Source organism: Pollachius pollachius, assembly GCF_949987615.1.
Source record: "Pollachius pollachius genome assembly, chromosome: 14".
NCBI lineage: Eukaryota > Metazoa > Chordata > Actinopteri > Gadiformes > Gadidae > Pollachius > Pollachius pollachius.
Window position 1 is genome coordinate 5,623,480 of NC_136947.1, and position 19,100 is coordinate 5,642,579.

Consider the following 19,100-nt stretch of genomic DNA (forward strand, 5'->3'; position numbering starts at 1 on the left):
GGAGACGATCCAGGCAAAGATGCCACAGAGCTTCAGGGAACATTATCCATTAACCACATGCGTAATCGACTGTTCTGAGACCCCTCTTCAGAAGGCTCACAATCTGGACTCAAGAGGCGAGTCTTACAGTCATTACTATGGACATAATACTATCAAGTTCCTCATAGCTATTGCACCATGTGGTTTGATTATGTTAATCTCTCCAGCATATGGTGGGAGATGCAGTGACAAGTTGATCACAGCCAACTCAGGGTTTCTGGAGTATCTGCGTCCAGGTGATAAGGTGATGGCTGACCGAGGAGTTGTTATCCAAGATCTTCTGTTTGAATGTAAAGTCAAGCTTGTCCTGCCAGCTTTCACCAGAAGAGGCCTTCCCTTGTCCGCAGAAGACACCACCAACACGAGGTGCATAGCCAACGATGTTGGCACCGAGTGCACGTTGAGAGGGTCATATGCCGCCTGAAGAACTACAGAATAGTCTCTCAAACAGTGCCCATTAACCTTGCCCCGAAATTTGACAAGATTCTGAAAGTCTGTGCAGGTCTATGTAGTCTTCGTGGGGACATTATACAAGAAGATGAGGAATAAGATGTTCAATCAGTTATAAGTTAAAACAGTTGTAATGGGTAGATGGTTAAAATGTTGTTTCTCTTGTTTATATTGTTCGTTTTTACAAATCTATTACAAACTTTAACTGATATCTGTATTTTTATACACAAACATGATGTCTTTGTCAGAGAGGGTCAATAAAATAAACTTGACACATTTGAGGCATTTTCTAAATCCTTTAATGATTGAGTTAATGCTTTGACATAATGCTAAAAACTAATTACATTAAAAACAATAGCCAATAATATGTACAAATAGTAGTTAAAATATGTACATGTAGTTAAGTAGTATAAAGTAATCATTTGCATAACTGCATATAACACTCACAGAGCAACAGGTGACTTTCATTATACTCGTCTGAAACAAAAGGAAGCATGTCTCTGAAATAGAATGCAGTCTAGCCACAGTCTTTGCACAGAAAGCCTCATCATATGGGATGTGAACCATTACCTGTTTTGAATGATACCAAATCAGTTACTTGCATGCCTTTAGCTTTGTGCAGAACAAGCCAATTTGTACTTGCATGTAGAAGCCGCGGGTAATAATTAAAAATATCCCCGTATGACACCTGAGGCCACCGCCGCATGTCATCCACCCACTCGGTGGAGTTCATTTACCTCGGGTGGCGAAGTACAATCCCTCCATCCGAACTTTTGACATGTTTTTTTTCTCTAGCCACGTTAGCTTCTCCATCTTAATTCGCCGGGTATTTCAATGTAGCTATCTAGCCGTAGCTAGCCGACCAGAAGTTTCAACACAAAGCGGAAGACAACATTTAAAAAGGGGCGTGGCGGAATAAGGTGAATAGTGAACACAGCTAAAGACGCAAACTCATTGCTCCCACTAAAGTAGAGGTGAGCTAAAAAGGAGGCTAGACTGGCAGTTTACAGATTAAGCTGTTCAAATGTATTTAAAAAAAGTTAAGCAAAAACATGCTTAGATAAAGATGTTAAAATGTGTTAAGAAATGTGTTTAAAAACGAAACAGATGATTAGCATGTTTCAAAAATATGTTTAAAATGTTTCAAAAATATCTTTAAAATGTTCCAAAAATATCTTTAAAATGTTTCAAAAATATGATCAGAGGTATTTAAAATGTGTAAAATATTGTAGCGACCCTGGTATGTGTACTAGTGAGTGACAGCGCTGTAGTCCAATCACAAGCAGGGTTACTAGGTCCAGCAACATGGGGGCTTGTGATTGGGGGAGGTTGCGCAGTGTGTGTGGGTGTCTTCCTGTGCGAGCTCCGAGTAGGAGTGTGTGAAACGTGGGTGGAGAGCGATACATGTGTGCCTTGTTAACTGTTGTAAAGTTTGCGAAGTTCGTGGAATAAAGCCAACCGGCTGTTACACCGGATACCTGCCTCCGCTTCTGGTATGATCGCCACACTGGTGTCAGAAGTGACTTCGGACGTTAAATAAGGATCCGGTCGGGAGTTAGCCTAGCCACAGCAGAAGATTAGCCATCTCGCTAGCTGCACGTTATGGAGGACTTCGGCGGGACAAGAGTGAAGGAGGAGAGGAGAGACGTGGAGGAAGGAGCCTACGGTTGGTCGGGAACCGCCAGCGGGTACGAGAGAGCTGCACGTGAGGCGAAGGAGAGCCGGAGAGAGACGGTGGTGGAAATAGCTCACGAGTCGAGCATGACGCCGTCTTTCACGCGGCGCAGCAACCCTCTCTCTACCGGAGAGAGAGAACAGCGCGAGGTAAACAGCGTTCATCTTCCCGCTTCTGTTACCTCCGTTAAAACACCCAAGTACTCTGGCAGGTCAGACTGGGAGGCTTTTCATGCACAATTTGAGTTGTTAGCTCATGCAGTGGGGTGGTCGACAGAAGCTAAAGCCCTACAGCTAGCACTCTGTCTCACTGACTAAGCGCTGACTTGTCTCCTACTGCTCACCCCCGAAGACAGACACTGTTACACGGCTTTAGTAGGGGCCCTACAGAGGCGTTTTGGACAATGTTTACAACCAGAGCTCCTTCGTAATGAACTAAATAATCGATGCAGAAGGACCGGGGAGCCGTTACGTGTACTGGCCAACGACATAGAGAGTCTGACCAGGCGGGCTTACGCACACATGCCACCGGGGGTACAGAGCGAACTAGCCCGTGACCAGTTCATCCGAGCCCTTTTCCCCTCTGAACTGCGGGTTCAGGTTCAGCTGCAGCACCCACGGACCTTACAGTCAGCCTTGGAGATGGCTGCAGAGAGGGAGATCGTATGGGGAGTAGCTGCAGGGAGCAGCATAAAAGATAGCCCGCTGGCGGTGAGGACGGCAGCCGGGGGCCCCACAGTGGAGGAGAAACCGGCCTGGGCGGCTGAAATGACCGAACTGATCAGAGCTATGTCACTACAGGGTTAGTGACATTACCCTGGGGGGACCCAGTTGGAGCCGACCGCCAAGTGGCTGCGCACCGTCACCGGGGAACTAGCTCCCCTGACAGGAAAAAGCAGGTTTTCAGTGACTATAGGGGGGTGGGCGGTACGTCACCTGCTATGGATAGCTGCCGTTCAGGAACCCTGTATTCTGGGTTTGGACTTTCTAAAAGCTACAGGATGTGTCCTGGACTTTGGGAGGGGCCTGGTGAGTTTCCGAGGGGGACCAGTCGTCACTATGTTGCCCATAGACACCCTTGTCACACCCCCTGTCAGACTTTTCACACCGGCTGGTGAATCAATAGGGGCAGCTCTCAACATCACCCCGGCCGCGTCCCTCCCTCCTGCCACTCCCACTCGGAGTGTCGGCCCCTCTCTCACCTCGACCCCCCCATCAGGTGCGACCCCCCCCCTCTCACCTTCTCCCCCTCTTCTTACAAAAGCCTCACAGCTGCAGCCCAGAGGAACGGTGGAGGCTGGAGTCAACAGCACCCCTTCAGGGACCACGTCCACCGTACACGCGACCACGTCCCGGTCACTTTCGACCAATACAGAGAGAGAGGGGGAAATATCGGCTGTGAGAGATATATGGAGGAAGAACTGTGGCGGCCTGGACCCTCAACAGCAGGAGGAGCTGTGGCAGCTGTTACTAGATTTCAAAGACAGCTTTGCCATGAGCGACGAGGAGGTGGGGTTGACTCACCTAGTACATCACGACATCGACACGGGGGACGCACGCCCCATCAAGTGCCGGCCTCGCCGCCTCCCCCTGGCTCGTCAAGAGGCTTGCGATGAGGCAGTTCGTAACCTACTGCAGGCAGGCATCATCGAGCCCTCAGACAGCCCCTGGGCCGCCGCCGTTGTCATGGTCCCCAAGAAGGTGAGCGGTTGGAGGCTCTGTCTGGACTACCGGCCGGTGAACGGGATAACCCGGAAAGACTCCTACCCCCTGCCGCGCATAGACGAGTCTCTGGACCTGGTCTCCGGGTCCTCTTGGTTCTCCTCCTTGGACCTCCGCAGCGGCTATTACCAGGTTCCCCTCTCCCCGGAGGCAAGACCCAAAACAGCGTTTTGCACAGGGCGGGGGCTGTGGCAGTTCAAGGTCCTTAGTTTTGGCCTTTGTAATGCCCCGGCCACCTTCGCGAGGTTGATGGACAGGGTGCTGGCCGGGGTCCCCCGGCAACAGTGCCTGGTATACCTCGACGACATCCTGGCTCATGGAAGTTCCTTCGAGACAGCTCTGGGAGCCCTGCGTCAAGTGCTGGAGAGGATAAGGACTGCTGGCCTTAAGCTTCACCCAGAAAAGTGCCACTTCATGCAGCGAGAGGTAACCTTTTTGGGTCACAAGGTGGGAGAGGAGGGCATTGGCACTCTGGGGAACAAGGTGCAGGCTGTCACCGATTGGCCAGCACCCACCAGCCAGAAGCAGCTGAAGAGCTTCTTGGGCCTCGTACTACAGGAGGTTCGTACGGGGCTTCTCCTGCACCGCTGCCCCCCTGTTTCAGCTGCTACAAAAAGACTGCGACTTTCTCTGGACCGAGCAGTGTCAGGAGGCCTTCACCAGCCTTCAACGGGCTCTGAGCGAAGCCCCGGTTCTTGCCCCAGCTGATCCCTCCTTGCCATTCCTCCTGGATACGGACGCTAGTGGCTCGGGGGTGGGTGGTGTGCTGTCCCAGACTGGCCCCGATGGGGAACGGGTGGTGGCATATTTCAGCCGAGCGTTCAACAAGGCTGAAAGGCGCTACTGTGTCCCGCAGGGAGCTCTTGGCTGTAGTGCTGTCCATCAGGCATTTCAAGTACTATCTGTGCGGCCCACTGTTCAGAGTGAGGACAGACCACGCGGCTCTCCAGTGGCTCATGACATTCAAAGAGCCAGAGGGACAGGTCGCCAGGTGGATAGAAGAGCTCCAGGCTTTCAACTTCACCGTGGAGCATCGGCCGGGGGCCCGCCACACCAACGCCGATGCCCTGTCACGTCTCCCGTGTGCCGTGGTGGGGTGCCAGTATTGCGAGCGGAGAGAGACTCGTGAGAGAGAACTGCAGGAGGAAAACGGGGGCTGTGCCGCTGTGCGTCGGGTAGAAGAACTCATCTGCCGCGAGCTGCAGATGGTCGACCCAGCTGAATGGAGACAGCAACAGGAGCAGGACCCCGACCTTAAACCTGTGCTACAGTGGGTGGAGGCTCAGCAGCAGCCATGGGAGGAAGTGGCAAGGTTCTCAGCAATAACCAAGGGGCTGTGGGCCAAATTCAGGGCTCTGCGGCTGTGTCAGGGGGTACTACAGCGGCCGTGGTCACAACCAGCAACAGGAGAACAGAGATGGCAGGTCGTGGTCCCCCATGGCCTGCAAGAGGCAGTGTTGGAGGCCATGCATGGAGCTGCAGGTTCGGGGCACTTTGGAGTGACTAAGACACTTAGACGCCTTCGCCAGAGCTTCTACTGGGGCCAGTGTCGGCGGGACGTAGAGGACTTCTGCCGCCGCTGCGATGCCTGTACAGCACGTAAGGGTCCCCCCGGTCGTTCTCATGCCCCGCTCCAGCAGCATACAGTGGGAGCCCCCATGGAGAGGGTGGCGGTGGATGTAGTAGGGCCGCTGCCTCGCTCCGACAAGGGTAACAGCTATGTACTCACGGCCATCGACTACTTCACTAAATGGCCCGAAGCTTACGCTATTCCCGATCAGGAGGCAGTGACGGTGGCCGATGCGCTAGTGGAAGGCATGTTCAGCCGTTTTGGAGTGCCGGAGACCATTCACAGCGACCAGGGGAGGAATTTTGAGTCCCGGGTTTTTGCCTCTATGTGTGAGCGCCTAGGGATGCACAAAACCCGCACCACGCCCTTGCACCCTCAGAGCGATGGCTTAGTGGAGCGGTTTCATCGCACGTTGGGCCAGCAGCTGGCCATCATCACGTCACAGCACCAGCGAGATTGGGACGACCACCTACCCCTGGTGCTCATGGCTTGCCGCTCTGCCATGCAGGAAACCACCTCCTGTATGCCCTCTCTTCTCATGCTGGGGAGAGAGCTCCGTACCCCTGCCGAGCTGTCGTTTGGCCGTCCACCAGACTCCCCAGAGGCCCCCCCAGGTCCAGAGTATGCCAGGAGGCTGCAGGACCGCCTGGATTTGGCCCACGCTTTTGCCCGGAAACAGCAGCAGCAAGCTGGGCTGAGGCAGAAGCGTAATTATGACGTGAGGACCCGAGGGAGACATTTTCGGGCTGGGGAACTGGTCTGGGTCTTCAGCCCTCAGAGGAAAAAGGGGCGGTGCCCTAAGCTTGAGAGCCAGTGGGTGGGCCCTTGCAAGATACTGGAGAGGTGGGGAGAGGTGGTGTACAGGGTGCAGCTCCCCGGCAGGGGGAGGAGGGTGGCGCTTCATCGAGACTGGTTGGCCCCGTACCGTGGGGGCTCACAGGGGCAAGCAGAGGGGACACCAGCCTCGCCTATTCAGCCTCCCACGTCTCATCCAAATGGCGACGCCTCCATTTCCCGGCCTGGGACGCCAGGACCCCCACCCCCAACTCCGCCAGAGCTCACTCTGAGGCCCCCGTCAGGCCCAGACCCAGCTGAACCACCCCCCTCACCGTCACAGTCCCCTCCTCACGGGAAGAGCAACTCAGCCCCTGGTCCAGGTGCTCCAGCCCAGGAAGGAGGGCGGCCCCGCCGTCAGAGGAGACCCCCGGGGCGTTACAGGGACTTTGTAGACACTCTCTGGGAAGAGGAGTAGTTAGGAGTGAGACCCGAGTTCTTAGAAGGGCAAGAATGTGCCCTGGGCTCACTGGAAGTGATGGCAGTCTGCCCAGATCTTCCTAGTTAGTAAAAGAAATGTTGGACATTAAAAAAAAAAAAACATGCACAATTTGAGTTGTTTCATGCTCATGTATTTTTCTGTTCTGTAGTCGCTGTTAGTGTCCTCGAGGGCAAGGATCTTTGTGGTGGGGGGGTAGTGTAGCGACCCTGGTATGTGTACTAGTGAGTGACAGCGCTGTAGTCCAATCACAAGCAGGGTTACTAGGTCCAGCAACATGGGGGCTTGTGATTGGGGGAGGTTGCGCAGTGTGTGTGGGTGTCTTCCTGTGCGAGCTCCGAGTAGGAGTGTGTGAATCGTGGGTGGAGAGCGATACATGTGTGCCTTGTTAACTGTTGTAAAGTTTGCGAAGTTCGTGGAATAAAGCCAACCGGCTGTTACACCGGATACCTGCCTCCGCTTCTGGTATGATCGCCACAATATGATCAGAGATGTTTTAAATGTGTAAAATAATTAAAAGATATTTCAAAACGGATTTAGAACTTTTTTTGGGGGGGGGGGGCTCAGCTGAAATTTTTTATATGGGGGGGGGGGGGGGGGGGGGGCGGCGGCGCCCTCACTCATACTTTGAAAACCCCTGGCCTAGACAGTTAGCCTCAGCGGGAACACTGCTACCAACTACAAAGCTAACTATAACTATACAATTATGGGAGTGGGAGCAAAAACACTGCCTTCACCAGTTAAGGTTAATTGCTAGTACGGAAAGCGGGCACAACCGAGTTAAAACGTACCTAAGCCGGGAGTGGGAGCGCACGCACTGCCGTCACCAATAACAGGGGAAAAACGGGTACACCAAAATTAAATGATAAGCGTAGTACAAACGCCGGGAGGGGAGCGGGTACACTGCCTTCACCGAAACACGAAAATATAACCCACAAAGTAAATTTATCCAGCCGAGGATAGGGTCCGTTGCGGCCTTTGGAGGACGAGCAGCTCGCAGCTCCGACAAACCGTCGAAAGGCCACCAGCAACGAACGATCAAAATAATAATAGCCACTTAGCTTTAGCTAGCGCGGTGATACATAGACACCTGCGAAGCGATGACATGAAAAGAAACAGATCCTCTGATGTCACCGGAAGATTTAGGCTGTCCGGAGCTCATCAGGGGTCCCAGGTGACTTTGTTCGTATTAACACTCGACCTGCGCGTGCGCGAGATGGATCATTCAGTGCTTGAAGCACCTCTGGCGGCCAGTAAGGATGAAATAGAACACACACAGATGCAAAGGCTCTCGCCTCTCTCAGTCTCTAACAAGTAATTGTAGTCATTTCCAAAAAGTAGGGATGTTGGATGTTTACACCCATATTTTCTATGGAGAATGCAGCTCTGCACACTGATGATGTCAACACATGTATGGAGCCTATCACGTTGCTATGGAGACACCTGTGGGCTTGGTTTGAATCCAAATCAACAACATTTTCTTTACATTTCATTTCATTCTTTCACACCATCTCCTAGACTGCACTCTGTTCGTCTTTTTTCTCAATTGCCAACCATCTTAGTTTTTCAGGTCCTCTGCTTTGCATTTTACAGGTGAAGATAGTAAGGCATTCAAAACTTATATTGTAATTATATTTATGGAAATAATGCACATTTACGTTTGTTAGTTATAACCCTTTTAAGCAGAGTCTGTTAAAATATAAATTGCATTAGCTGAGGAAAAGTGTTTGTTTGTCACGACTTCACTGAATTCAACAATCAACAGATCTGTATCGAGGTATTTTACCTAGCCCGCTTCAGATGTCATGAACATGTAAAGATCTGGAATCAAACATGTTAAGAAGTGTCAGACTGGTAGGCTACTTGAACGCATATGCACAAGAGAATTACACCAGCCCCACAACATCTGTCCACCGTGGGTTTCTAAGCAACACGGCATCTAAAAGACAACGCACCATCATCCCATTTGTTTTTCAAGTAGAAGTAAAAAATGAGACAGTTGTCGTTTATGGCGTGGTTGTGTGCGATTACCACACATTGTTCCACAATGGAGAAAAGTTAGTGTTGGTTCTTGTTACTGCATGCTGAATACATCATCACCCATGCAATTAGAAGACTTTATCCCAAAATACATGTTACACATTCAACACACAGCAGCCTGTGATGGGTGAAAATGAGAGAATGAGAGACGTGTTGGATGTGCCGGACGAGTCCTCTCCAGGGAGACCTCTGGTACTCATTAGTTGAGCAGAATGAGGCCCGACTCTGCTACACACACTGATGTCACTCAAGGTTTCCGGGCGCGCGCGCCCTCAAGGTGCGCAGCAGCGACGCCAACAGAGACAGGGAGGATTGTTCTCGATCTCCTGCTTGACGAATTTCTTCTGGATGTTTCACATTTAACCGGGTTTTCATAAGATAAAATACCCTCTATTTTAATGAGGACGTGCTGTTGTATTTGTCTTCATGTGTTAACTTTTCCCATTTACGAAGCAACTGGTTGAAAAAAAAAAGGCGCAGGTAAGATTTATTTATTTACGATTTTACTGTTTTTTCTTGAGATGGATCTGCCGGCTTTTGAGTTTGAAAACATCTCTAATATCAATTCAAATACTAAGCTATGTCATTTTCCACACGTGTAGTTTTGTAGAGCGCGCGCGTGTGCTCCAGACGTGTCCCACCGCCCGAGTCACACCTCGCGCCCCTTTCACCAACGGCACCATGGACAGCGACGTCGTGCACATCTTCAAAGAGGACAGGTGCCGCTCGGCGTCCGGCCGCCCCGAGGAGTGTGGGCCCGACTTAACTTGGCAGTCCGACCTCTCGGACGAGATGTTGTTCAACTACACGGCCAACGAGACGTGGGACGGCGAGCCGGACTTCATGTCCCCTATCATCACCATCATAGCCGCGGTGTACTCCATAGTGTTCGTGGTGGGGTTGGTGGGCAACTGCCTGGTGATGTATGTCATCATTAGGTGAGATGGTTTTATTAATACATATATTTATAGATGTTATGTTAGCCCTATATAGTTACAACCAATATATATATACTGTATATATATATATATATATATATATATATATAAAACATATTACATATTATTATATTATATACATTGTTGCTGCTCGCCACAATGTATTTGTATAGTATATAATATATATAACATATATATATATTATATAATATATATACATATATATGTTATATAGGTTATATATATAATATATATAGCGCAGACATATACATGTGAGCAAAAGAGATTCTCTGAATCTGACATAAACACATAGATCCCTTCACAGGCTGCAGCCATCTGTACATGTCGTTCTCTCCTCTCATTTGATGGGGGGCATCACTCACCCAAGCCTGTGCTTGTATGTGTGCACACCACGTGTGTGTGCATGCACGCATGCATGTGCCCTACCGCACGAGTCATGCACGCATGCACACACACATGGGATGTGTGGGACCACCTGTGTTATCCCTCCTGCAAGGGTCACATGCATGTATAGACCCCCTAATTGGCGACCATTATCGCGACATGTCGTTCACTCTTCTCGGTAAAAACAATGTCCCCTCCTCCCTGCTCTGCCTCTTCACGTTTAATGCCTTCAAGTCTCTGCTCGGTGTAGAAGGGTAGATAGACACACATACCCAGAGACATAAGGTCACCAGACTAGTGAGGTAGAAGAGAAGAGAAGAAGAAGAGACGAGCCTTAAGGCGGTACATTGTTACCTAGGTGTATTAAGTCCCCTGTTTAAAACCACATCAAAGGTGTCGATCGGGAGCTCAACACATTTGGGAGCTGCGGTTCACAGCTCTACCCTGTCTATCATGGTCTCTCTCTCTCTCCCCCCCCCCCCCCCCCCCCTCCACACACAGATACACCAAGATGAAGACGGCCACAAACATCTACATCTTCAACCTGGCGGTGGCCGACGCACTGGTCACCACCACCATGCCCTTCCAGATCACCGACTACCTGCTGCACTCCTGGCCCTTTGGCCGCGTGCTCTGCAAGGTGTTCATCTCCATCGACTACTACAACATGTTCACCAGCATCCTCACGCTGACCATGATGAGCGTGGACCGCTACGTGGCTGTGTGCCACCCCGTCAAGGCGCTGGACTTCCGCACGCCCCTCAAGGCCAAGCTCATCAACGTGGTCATCTGGGCGCTGTCCTCCGCCGCCGGCATCCCCGCCATGATCCTGGGCAGCACACAGACCCATAATGGTAAGCCCCGCCCCCTTTACCCATTTCCCCACCCCCCTCCTCCCCCGGGAGAGTCATCGGCTCAACTCATTGGCTGTTTAGCGGAACGAATGCAATCGCTTTTTTGAGTGCCGTTGTGCTCTGATTGGTCAGAAATTAAGCGGTAATGAAGTCATGAATACAATCCTATATCTAGCCACCTTTAAATATCACCTGATGAACCGCTGCAATCCAGCTGCTGCATTGTTTTATGTGTATGTTAGTGTAGTGTACTCGAGATGTCTCTTAAAAGTGATTCCATAAGCACATTTCCGAACCTGGAAAGTAGAATCGTAAACCTAACATGATGTATAGTCGCATACATCTGCAAGGATTTGCATTGTCTCACTTTCAAAGGTGTGTGTAGTTGAGAGCAAATGTCAAAAATCTTTGCAGGTGTTTGAAAAGATGGTGTGAAAGCATTGTCTGTGAAAAGGCTAGAGTGAAAAGGTGTTACATTCTAAGGAAGAATCCGAATCCGATTTTCTCTGAACATCAACCAGCGATCAACCACGCACACTCCGCAATGTGAGAAAGCGATTTTTGGTTTGGTTGATCAATATCTTGGTCATTCGTAGAACTCAGGGTGCTTGGAAACTTACGGTCAACTTTAAAGATGCAGTGATCTTTGTACTGTTCTGTTGGGTCCCCATTAGTCGGGGAACACGTCCAAATCGGTGTTGGCCAACAATCTAAAGTCGGTGTTGTCATTGTTTGGGGCAGTGTGCAGGCACCTTATCCCAGCGAGTGCAGAAACAGGTTTTAATCCACGTCCCTCCCGACCCACCGCAGGCAGCACGGAGTGTGCCCTTCAGTTCCCCGAGCCCTACTCCTACTGGGACACCCTGATGAAGGTGTGCGTGTTCGTGTTCGCCTTCGTGGTGCCCCTGGTGGTCATCAGCGTCTGCTACACGCTGATGCTGCGGCGGCTGAAGAGCGTGCGCATGCTGTCGGGCTCGCGCGAGAAGGACCGAAACCTGCGCCGCATCGCGCGCCTGGTGCTGGTGGTGGTGGCGGTGTTCGTGGTGTGCTGGACCCCCATCCACATCTTCATCCTGGTCAAGGTGCTGGTGCCCTCGGTGCCCGAGACCACGGCGGTGATGGCCGCCTACTTCTTCTGCGTGGTGCTGGGCTACACCAACAGCAGCCTCAACCCCATCCTCTACGCCTTCCTGGACGAGAACTTCAAGAGGTGCTTCAGGGACTTCTGCTGCGTGCCCGGAGCCTGGGGCCTGGGGGGGAGGCGGGACGGGTTCAGCGGCGGCGGGGGCAGGGGCAGCGGCCGCGTCCGCAGCACGCTCAGAGAGCACTCCTGCCCCGCCGGTAACCGTGGCGACAGGAGGCAGGGGCGTCCCGTATGACTAGCTGTGGAGATGTCCGTCACCCGTGACCAGCAGGGGGAGGACTTCTCGAACGACACGGGCATGACGCAGACCACCGCAGTCTGACCACTAGAGGGCTAATGGGGGTCAGACCACCGCAGTCTGACCACTAGAGGGTCAGACCACCCAGTCTGACCACTAGAGGGCTAATGGGGGTCAGACCACCCAGTCTGACCACTAGAGGGTCAGACCACCCAGTCTGACCACTAGAGGTTCAGACCACCCAGTCTGACCACTACAGGGCTAATGGGGGTCAGACCACCCAGTCTGACCACTAGAGGGTCAGACCACCCAGTCTGACCACTAGAGGGCTAATGGGGGTCAGACCACCCAGTCTGACCACTAGAGGGCTAATGGGGGTCAGACCACCCAGTCTGACCACTAGAGGGCTAATGGGGGTCAGACCACCCAGTCTGACCACTAGAGGGCTAATGGGGGTCAGACCACCCAGTCTGACCACTAGAGGGTCAGACCACCCAGTCTGACCACTAGAGGGCTAATGGGGGTCAGAACACCCAGTCTGACCGCTGGAGGGCTAATGGGGGTCAGAACACCCAGTCTGACCGCTGGAGGGCTGCTGGGGGTTTCTTTGCTTCTAATTCGTCGTCCACAGACCTGCAATGAAGTGAAGGGTTCTTAACGTTAAGCCCCTTATCCAATGACCTGGCACCGCCCCTGATGCTGGTAGATTGCAGCCACTCATCATACTCAGCGTGTGATGTTCTATGCAAGATTGTGAAGAACGTCAATTGAACAAAGTATTTATTCATGTGGAACAACTTCAAAATGCTCCTAGTGCTGCCAATGCTTTGCTTAACAACAATTATTCATATTACATTAAAGAAATCTTCTGTAGCCTGTGAACCTTTTTGCACTAAAATATAATTGAGCAGGTGGGTGCCAAAGATCGTAAGTAAATAGAAAGCAACATCGAAAGAACCAACTCCAACGAAGGTTTAAATGGGATGAATTCCGCTTGCATACGTATACTGTATATGTCAGTTTAATCTAGCCTTCAACTGCGCTATAAGTGTAGGAAGAACGGCAGGGCAGCGACGCAGAGCACTCTGGCATTTAAAACCATGTGGGGAATACAGCATCTCTCCCCTCAATGTATAGTTCTTATCTACCGACATCCATTTCCATCTACTGAATGATGACAAACAATTGAGAATCCAATTTGATATTGATGTTTAACTGTAAAAATAAAGATGTTTAACTACTATTAAAAAGTTTGGGATTTTCAAAACTCGATAGAGGGTCTCTGAGGCAGTGTTGAACAAGATAACTGTTAATCCTGTCCAATGTTTGTTGTAATGTGTTTTTCAATTTAAATATTTCTGCTGTAAAAATGTATGTTTGTCAGCTGTGGTGACAGTTTTAGGTACAGTACAGGTACAGTTTGATGAATATATACAGTTATGGTTGGGTTTCATAACAAGTATTGTCCCATTTTCACATGGAAAAAGTAGACCATGACTTAATGGCTTCTTGTAATGTGAAATGTTAAGAATAGGGTTGTGTTATTCATTTAGAATACCATTCAAAGCATATTGTTATCTCTTTAAAAAAAGAATATTGGTGAAGCTGTTAAATATGAAGGCCTTGTGTTGTGTGCCTTATCCTTAGAATATCATCGTGTTATCATAATGTTATCAACATTATGTTATTATTGTTATATAAATATGATGTCAAGAAATATGTTTTCAAAAATTGGTATCTTTGTGCATAAAAACCTACCATATCTAAAAAAGACAAACGTGTTGGGGATGTGAGCGCGACATTCAATCATGCGTGCAAATAGCGCAACTGCAAAGCTTTGGTGGCGTGTTACTTCAACCCTTATCCATCACAAAAGAAGAAGGACAACACTCTTCTTCATCACTGCCTTAGTACATTCCGTCCTTCCCTGTCTGCATCCATTGTACTTTTTAATGCTTTACTCTTGTACTGTAACAGTCGGGCTGAGATGCACTCAATAAAAAGTCATTAAAAACCGTCTTACTGGGAAAGATACGCTGGTATGGGTAATAAATATTGATGACCCACTGTGGGGAATGCGGATTGCAACATTCACATTACAAGGCCGCCCCTCACTTACAGCCACCTACAACCTACAACCTCACATTAACTTGTGTTTGGTCAGGCACAGCCTTGGCTGAAGGCAGTGGGTCTCTCACTCTGGATACAGAGAGGAAGTGTTTCCATGGTGAAACACAATGGTGGAGCTCGGAGGCCGTGGAGGATGAGGAGACCTGTCAGTGGCCTTGTATCAAAATGTTTATTAGCATTTGCCTCTCAGACTTTATAGAAGGATTTTTGAGCATTCATCGCAGCCTGTCCTCCCCATGATTGGGTTGTGGCAGCAGCGGTTTTCCACTTGTTTATGCTGTGGTGCTGTAGCCGGAGGCAGTATTTTTTTTCTGCGTCTGTGTGTGTGTGTGTGTTTGTGTGTGTGTGTGTGTGTGTGTGTGTGTGTGTGTGTGTGTCTGGGTGTTTGTGTGTATGTGTGTGTGTGTGTGTGTGTGTGTGTGTGTGTGTGTGTGTGTGTGTGTGTGTGTGTGTGTGTGTGTGTGTGTGTGTGGTGGGGTATTTTGGGTGTGCCCGTACCATGAAACTATAATAGAAATAAGATTGAATCCTTATTAATTAATGTATACCTGAGGCAATTCAGCTCATTAAAAGACTGTTAGTGCTTAGCTAATATAATAATAACTATTATTATTTTGATTATTTATATTTATCTTCTTCTTCTTCTTCTTCTTCTTCTTCTTCTTCTTCTTCTTCTTCTTCTTCTTCTTCTTCTTCTTCCTCTTCTTATTAGTATTAGTATTAGTATTAGTATTAGTATTAGTATTAGTATTAGTTTTTTGACTGCGACAAGGAGGCAACACAGGGTCCTTTCATTATCCGCAAAGGCAACAAAGACCAAAGGAATCAATTAAAGCTAACGGGACAAAGACTGTCAATAGGCAGTGCAATTCCTCTCTCTGCCACAAGAGGGCCACCTCATCTGAATGGTCATTGGTTACAGACAATCATGCCAACCAATGGAGTAATTTTTGCTGTCATCATTGCTTCCGGGTGTTTTCTTGGAAGAAGAGCCCTTTAGATCTGATGATCCTTTATTTCCAAAGGAAAATCAAGAAGGTTTCGGTCATTTTCACGTTTTCGAAATGAACAGGATATTTGGACGGAGTAAGGGAAAAGATGCTCCTCCAAATCTGTCGGACTGCATTGGGAATGTAAGTATTATATGGTTGTAATTGCAGTTAATCCATTGTTGTTTTCTCGAATTTTCCTCTCTCGATCGCATCCTGCCTCGACTATCATCTATTTAAATGATCTGGAAAGTGAAGGTTTGAAGACAGGGGGATGTATTGCACAGAAAGGCTGTTATAGATGCATCATTCCCACGACTGTGACAAAATAAAGATAAAGTCTATTGGAGATTTTGATTGGATGACATTAATGGTGGCAGTGATTCACAGAACTTGCTCTTTATTGTTCTCTCCATCTCTTGTTGGAACAATCTCATATTTATTTTCTTCATTCCCCTCGCATAGGTTGACGCCAGGGCAGAGTCCATCGATAAAAAGACTGCCAGACTGGATGCAGAACTATTGAAGTACAAAGATCAAATGAAAAAGATGAGAGATGGACCCTCAAAGGTAGATCTATCATCCTGAATCGATATGTAAAAAGTGCTGTATGCTTTTATAATATGATTACTATCACACACACACGCACACACACACACACACAATTGTTTACAGATGAATAATACCAAAATTATTAATTTGACATTTCATCCCCTCCTGTGTGTAGAATATGGTGAAACAGAAGGCATTGAGAGTACTAAAACAGAAGAGGATGTAAGTCATTTTGCTGACATTTTAATATGCTATTGTCTTGTGATCAAAACCAATGTAAATTGAACGTTTATGTTATATGTAAATATGTTTTTGATTTTGTATTTGCTCTTTATCATTTTCTGATATTCACGATAGTTGACATGACATCCTTTGGCAGGTATGAGGGCCAGCGGGATCAGCTAGCACAGCAGTCGTTCAACATGGAGCAGGCAAACTACACCATCCAGTCGCTGAAAGACACCAAAACCACGGTAACACTTCTGGCAAAAGGCCAACACACAGTACCAGGTCGGTCACAACAACCTCATTAGGGATCAAAATAGTTTGAATCTTTATTTATATCCGAAAATAAACCAACAAATACATTAATTATTTCAATAGACATATTTACGTGATAATATTCCAAACATATTCATAAAGGTGACTTATATAAAGGAAGTGAATACTATGAATGGCATAATGGGATCTACTGGATATTAAAAATGTAGTGGGTGAAGCAGATTATAGGAAACTGTATGTAACTAAATAAGTTCAGATTCACACCAAAGAGTTCTGCAACTGACTTTATTGACTCCATTATTTAGGATTCAACAATTTTAGTTGTTCCAATCGATTTCATCTGTTTAATATCCTTCCTCCATACATAATCTGTGTTTTTCATTCAGGTGGAAGCCATGAAGATCGGTGCTAAGGAGATGAAAAGGGCTTACAAGGACGTCAAACTGGATCAGATTGAAGTACGTCGGCGAAATGTTTATTTCCAGCTGAAAAAACTTAGCTCAAATATACCACTGCTGCCACATAAACCCAAGCTATCCACTTTACTTCCTAAAGTATTCAAACTCAAAATTCTTTACTCGTCCAGCGAGCAGTGTAACACATCCTGGCCATTATAATTATTGAGGAAGTGTATTAAACGCTTCTTCCACTTTGTTGCCACAGAACAAAAGTGAGTGACAACTATCATAACGATTCTTAACGTCTGTGTGTGTGTGTGTGTGTGTGTGTGTGTGTGTGTGTGTGTGTGTGTGTGTGTGTGTGTGTGTGTGTGTGTGTGTGTGTGTGTGTGTGTGTGTGTGTGTGTGTCTGTCTGTGTGTGTGTCTGTCTCCAGGACCTCCAAGACCAGCTGGAGGACATGATGGAGGATGCCGGTGAGGTGCAGGAGTCACTGAGCCGCAGCTACGGCACGCCGGAGATTGACGAGGACGACCTGGAAGCAGGTAAGTCTCAGTGGGATGACCGCGTATAAACCATCACTCTATCGCTTACATCAAAGAGAGCGACCTCAGGACAAACAGGTGTGTTTGTCCTGAACTCTGAACAAGACTCACTTGTTCAGAGTTCACCTAGACGCTGCATGGCCCTCCCCCTTTGTAAGGCTGGGCCCGGCATAGAGCCAAACAAAAAAAAAAGGCTTTCAAACACACTGTTGTATGGAATTTGATAGCCACCATGATATCCACGGACAAGTTCTTAAGCTGAAATTGAGGAAGTTTGGTTTGAGATACAATTGACTGTTTAATCATTAGGAGACACTTTTACCAAGATGCAGATGTAGGGTTAGGGTTATTAAAAGTGCTGTACATAAGATTGGAGAGTTGAAAACAGATAAGGGCAGAAGTGAGGCATTTTTCTAAAGGGTGCCAACAGCTAAGACTGCAAACATCGGGGTTCGATCCAAGAACCTTCGGGCTTGGAGTGTGAACCGACCAGGGCCTCTGGGGCTGTTTGTTCTTCTCCCTCCAGAGCTGGACGCCCTGGGAGACGAGCTTCTGCTGGACGATGACAGCACGTACCTGGACGAGGCCTCCGCCTCCCCGGCCATCCCTGAGGGAATGCCCAGCGACAGCAAGACCAACAAGGTAGAGCTCCATGGTTGTTGTTGTTGTTGTTGTTGTTTGCGTGTCAATGTCGGACGCTTCTCTGTATGTGTAATAGGGTACTCTACCTTTGTGAATACTTTTTTAATATGCCGTATTGAATCGTTTTCAGCTAAGGCACGGTGCTATAAGTGTTTTTTTGCTTTTTTACTCCACTTTAAGATTTGGATATAGGTAACATATTAAGGTACGATAGAGCAAGTGTTTGGCACTTGCCAAGTGTTTAGGAATAGCACTTACCAACCAATTACTTGATTATTTTTTTCATTTTTTTTTCATTACTTGATTATCATTCCAGGATGGTGTTTTGGTGGATGAATTCGGACTTCCACAGATTCCGGCCACATAAAAAGAAGACTGACGAAAGAAGCAGTGCACAATTCGACTGAAAACACTTTTTTTATATGTAGAGTAACATTTATACAGGCAGATCAGGTTGAGTTCAGAACACTAAAGTATTGAACACTAAAGTTGTCTTGTACGGTCATTACTAATAACATGTTAGCATGTGGCCTTGTAATATATAGTTCTGCTTGTTTTTTTTCCATATCCTAATACCTATTGTCCTTGTCATTTAGTTGTCTTATTTGCAGTATTATTCCATGTTAAGTTATCATGTGTTGACTAATTTTTAGTAGTGAAGAAATTCACGCAGGCCATTCAAAACATTTATTTCCTTTTGTTGAAATTATGGAATTGGTTTCCATTTTGTATGTGTGTGTGGATTGTATGACGCCGCTAAAATAAAATATGCATTTTCATTTCACATTGAATTAATGTTGATTCTTTTCGCAATATACTTTCTAGCAAAGACGTTCTTCCTCTCTTCTTTTTTCGTTGTATATATTTATTTTTTTTGCTAGATACACTTTTATACATGTGTATATAGTACATATTTGATTAAACTAGAGTATCACACCATGATTCCCTCCTGTAAACAATACACAGTTGCCCACAGGATGGTTAAGGTTCTGGACTC

The 19,100-nt window shown here is 47.8% G+C and overlaps 2 protein-coding genes across 2 annotated transcripts; both read left to right on the forward strand.

The window, feature by feature from the left end:
- Positions 1-9,449: 9,449 nt before the first annotated feature.
- On the forward strand, positions 9,450-12,344 carry oprk1 (opioid receptor, kappa 1; the record flags this gene model as incomplete). Its single annotated transcript, XM_079750981.1, has 3 exons — positions 9,450-9,706; positions 10,613-10,965; positions 11,776-12,344. The coding sequence occupies 3 exons, from the start codon at positions 9,450-9,452 to the stop codon at positions 12,342-12,344; spliced, it is 1,179 nt and encodes a 392-aa protein (XP_079607107.1).
- A 3,119-nt stretch (positions 12,345-15,463) lies between these two features.
- On the forward strand, positions 15,464-18,854 carry chmp5a (charged multivesicular body protein 5a). The gene is made up of 8 exons (XM_079750985.1): positions 15,464-15,610; positions 15,932-16,036; positions 16,194-16,240; positions 16,398-16,491; positions 16,906-16,977; positions 17,353-17,461; positions 17,988-18,103; positions 18,420-18,854. Exons 1-8 carry the CDS (start codon positions 15,542-15,544, stop codon positions 18,468-18,470), a joined length of 663 nt encoding a protein of 220 aa, XP_079607111.1. The 5' UTR covers positions 15,464-15,541; the 3' UTR covers positions 18,471-18,854.
- The last annotated feature ends 246 nt before the right edge of the window (positions 18,855-19,100 follow it).

Coding starts and splice junctions, on each gene's coding strand:
- chmp5a (XM_079750985.1), top strand. CDS start 15,542: ATGAACAGGATATTTGGACGGAGTAAGGGAAAAGATGCTCCTCCAAAT. Junction 16,978..17,352: donor TCAAACTGGATCAGATTGAA/GTACGTCGGCGA, acceptor GTCTGTCTCCAG/GACCTCCAAGACCAGCTGGA. Junction 18,104..18,419: donor GCGACAGCAAGACCAACAAG/GTAGAGCTCCAT, acceptor TTATCATTCCAG/GATGGTGTTTTGGTGGATGA.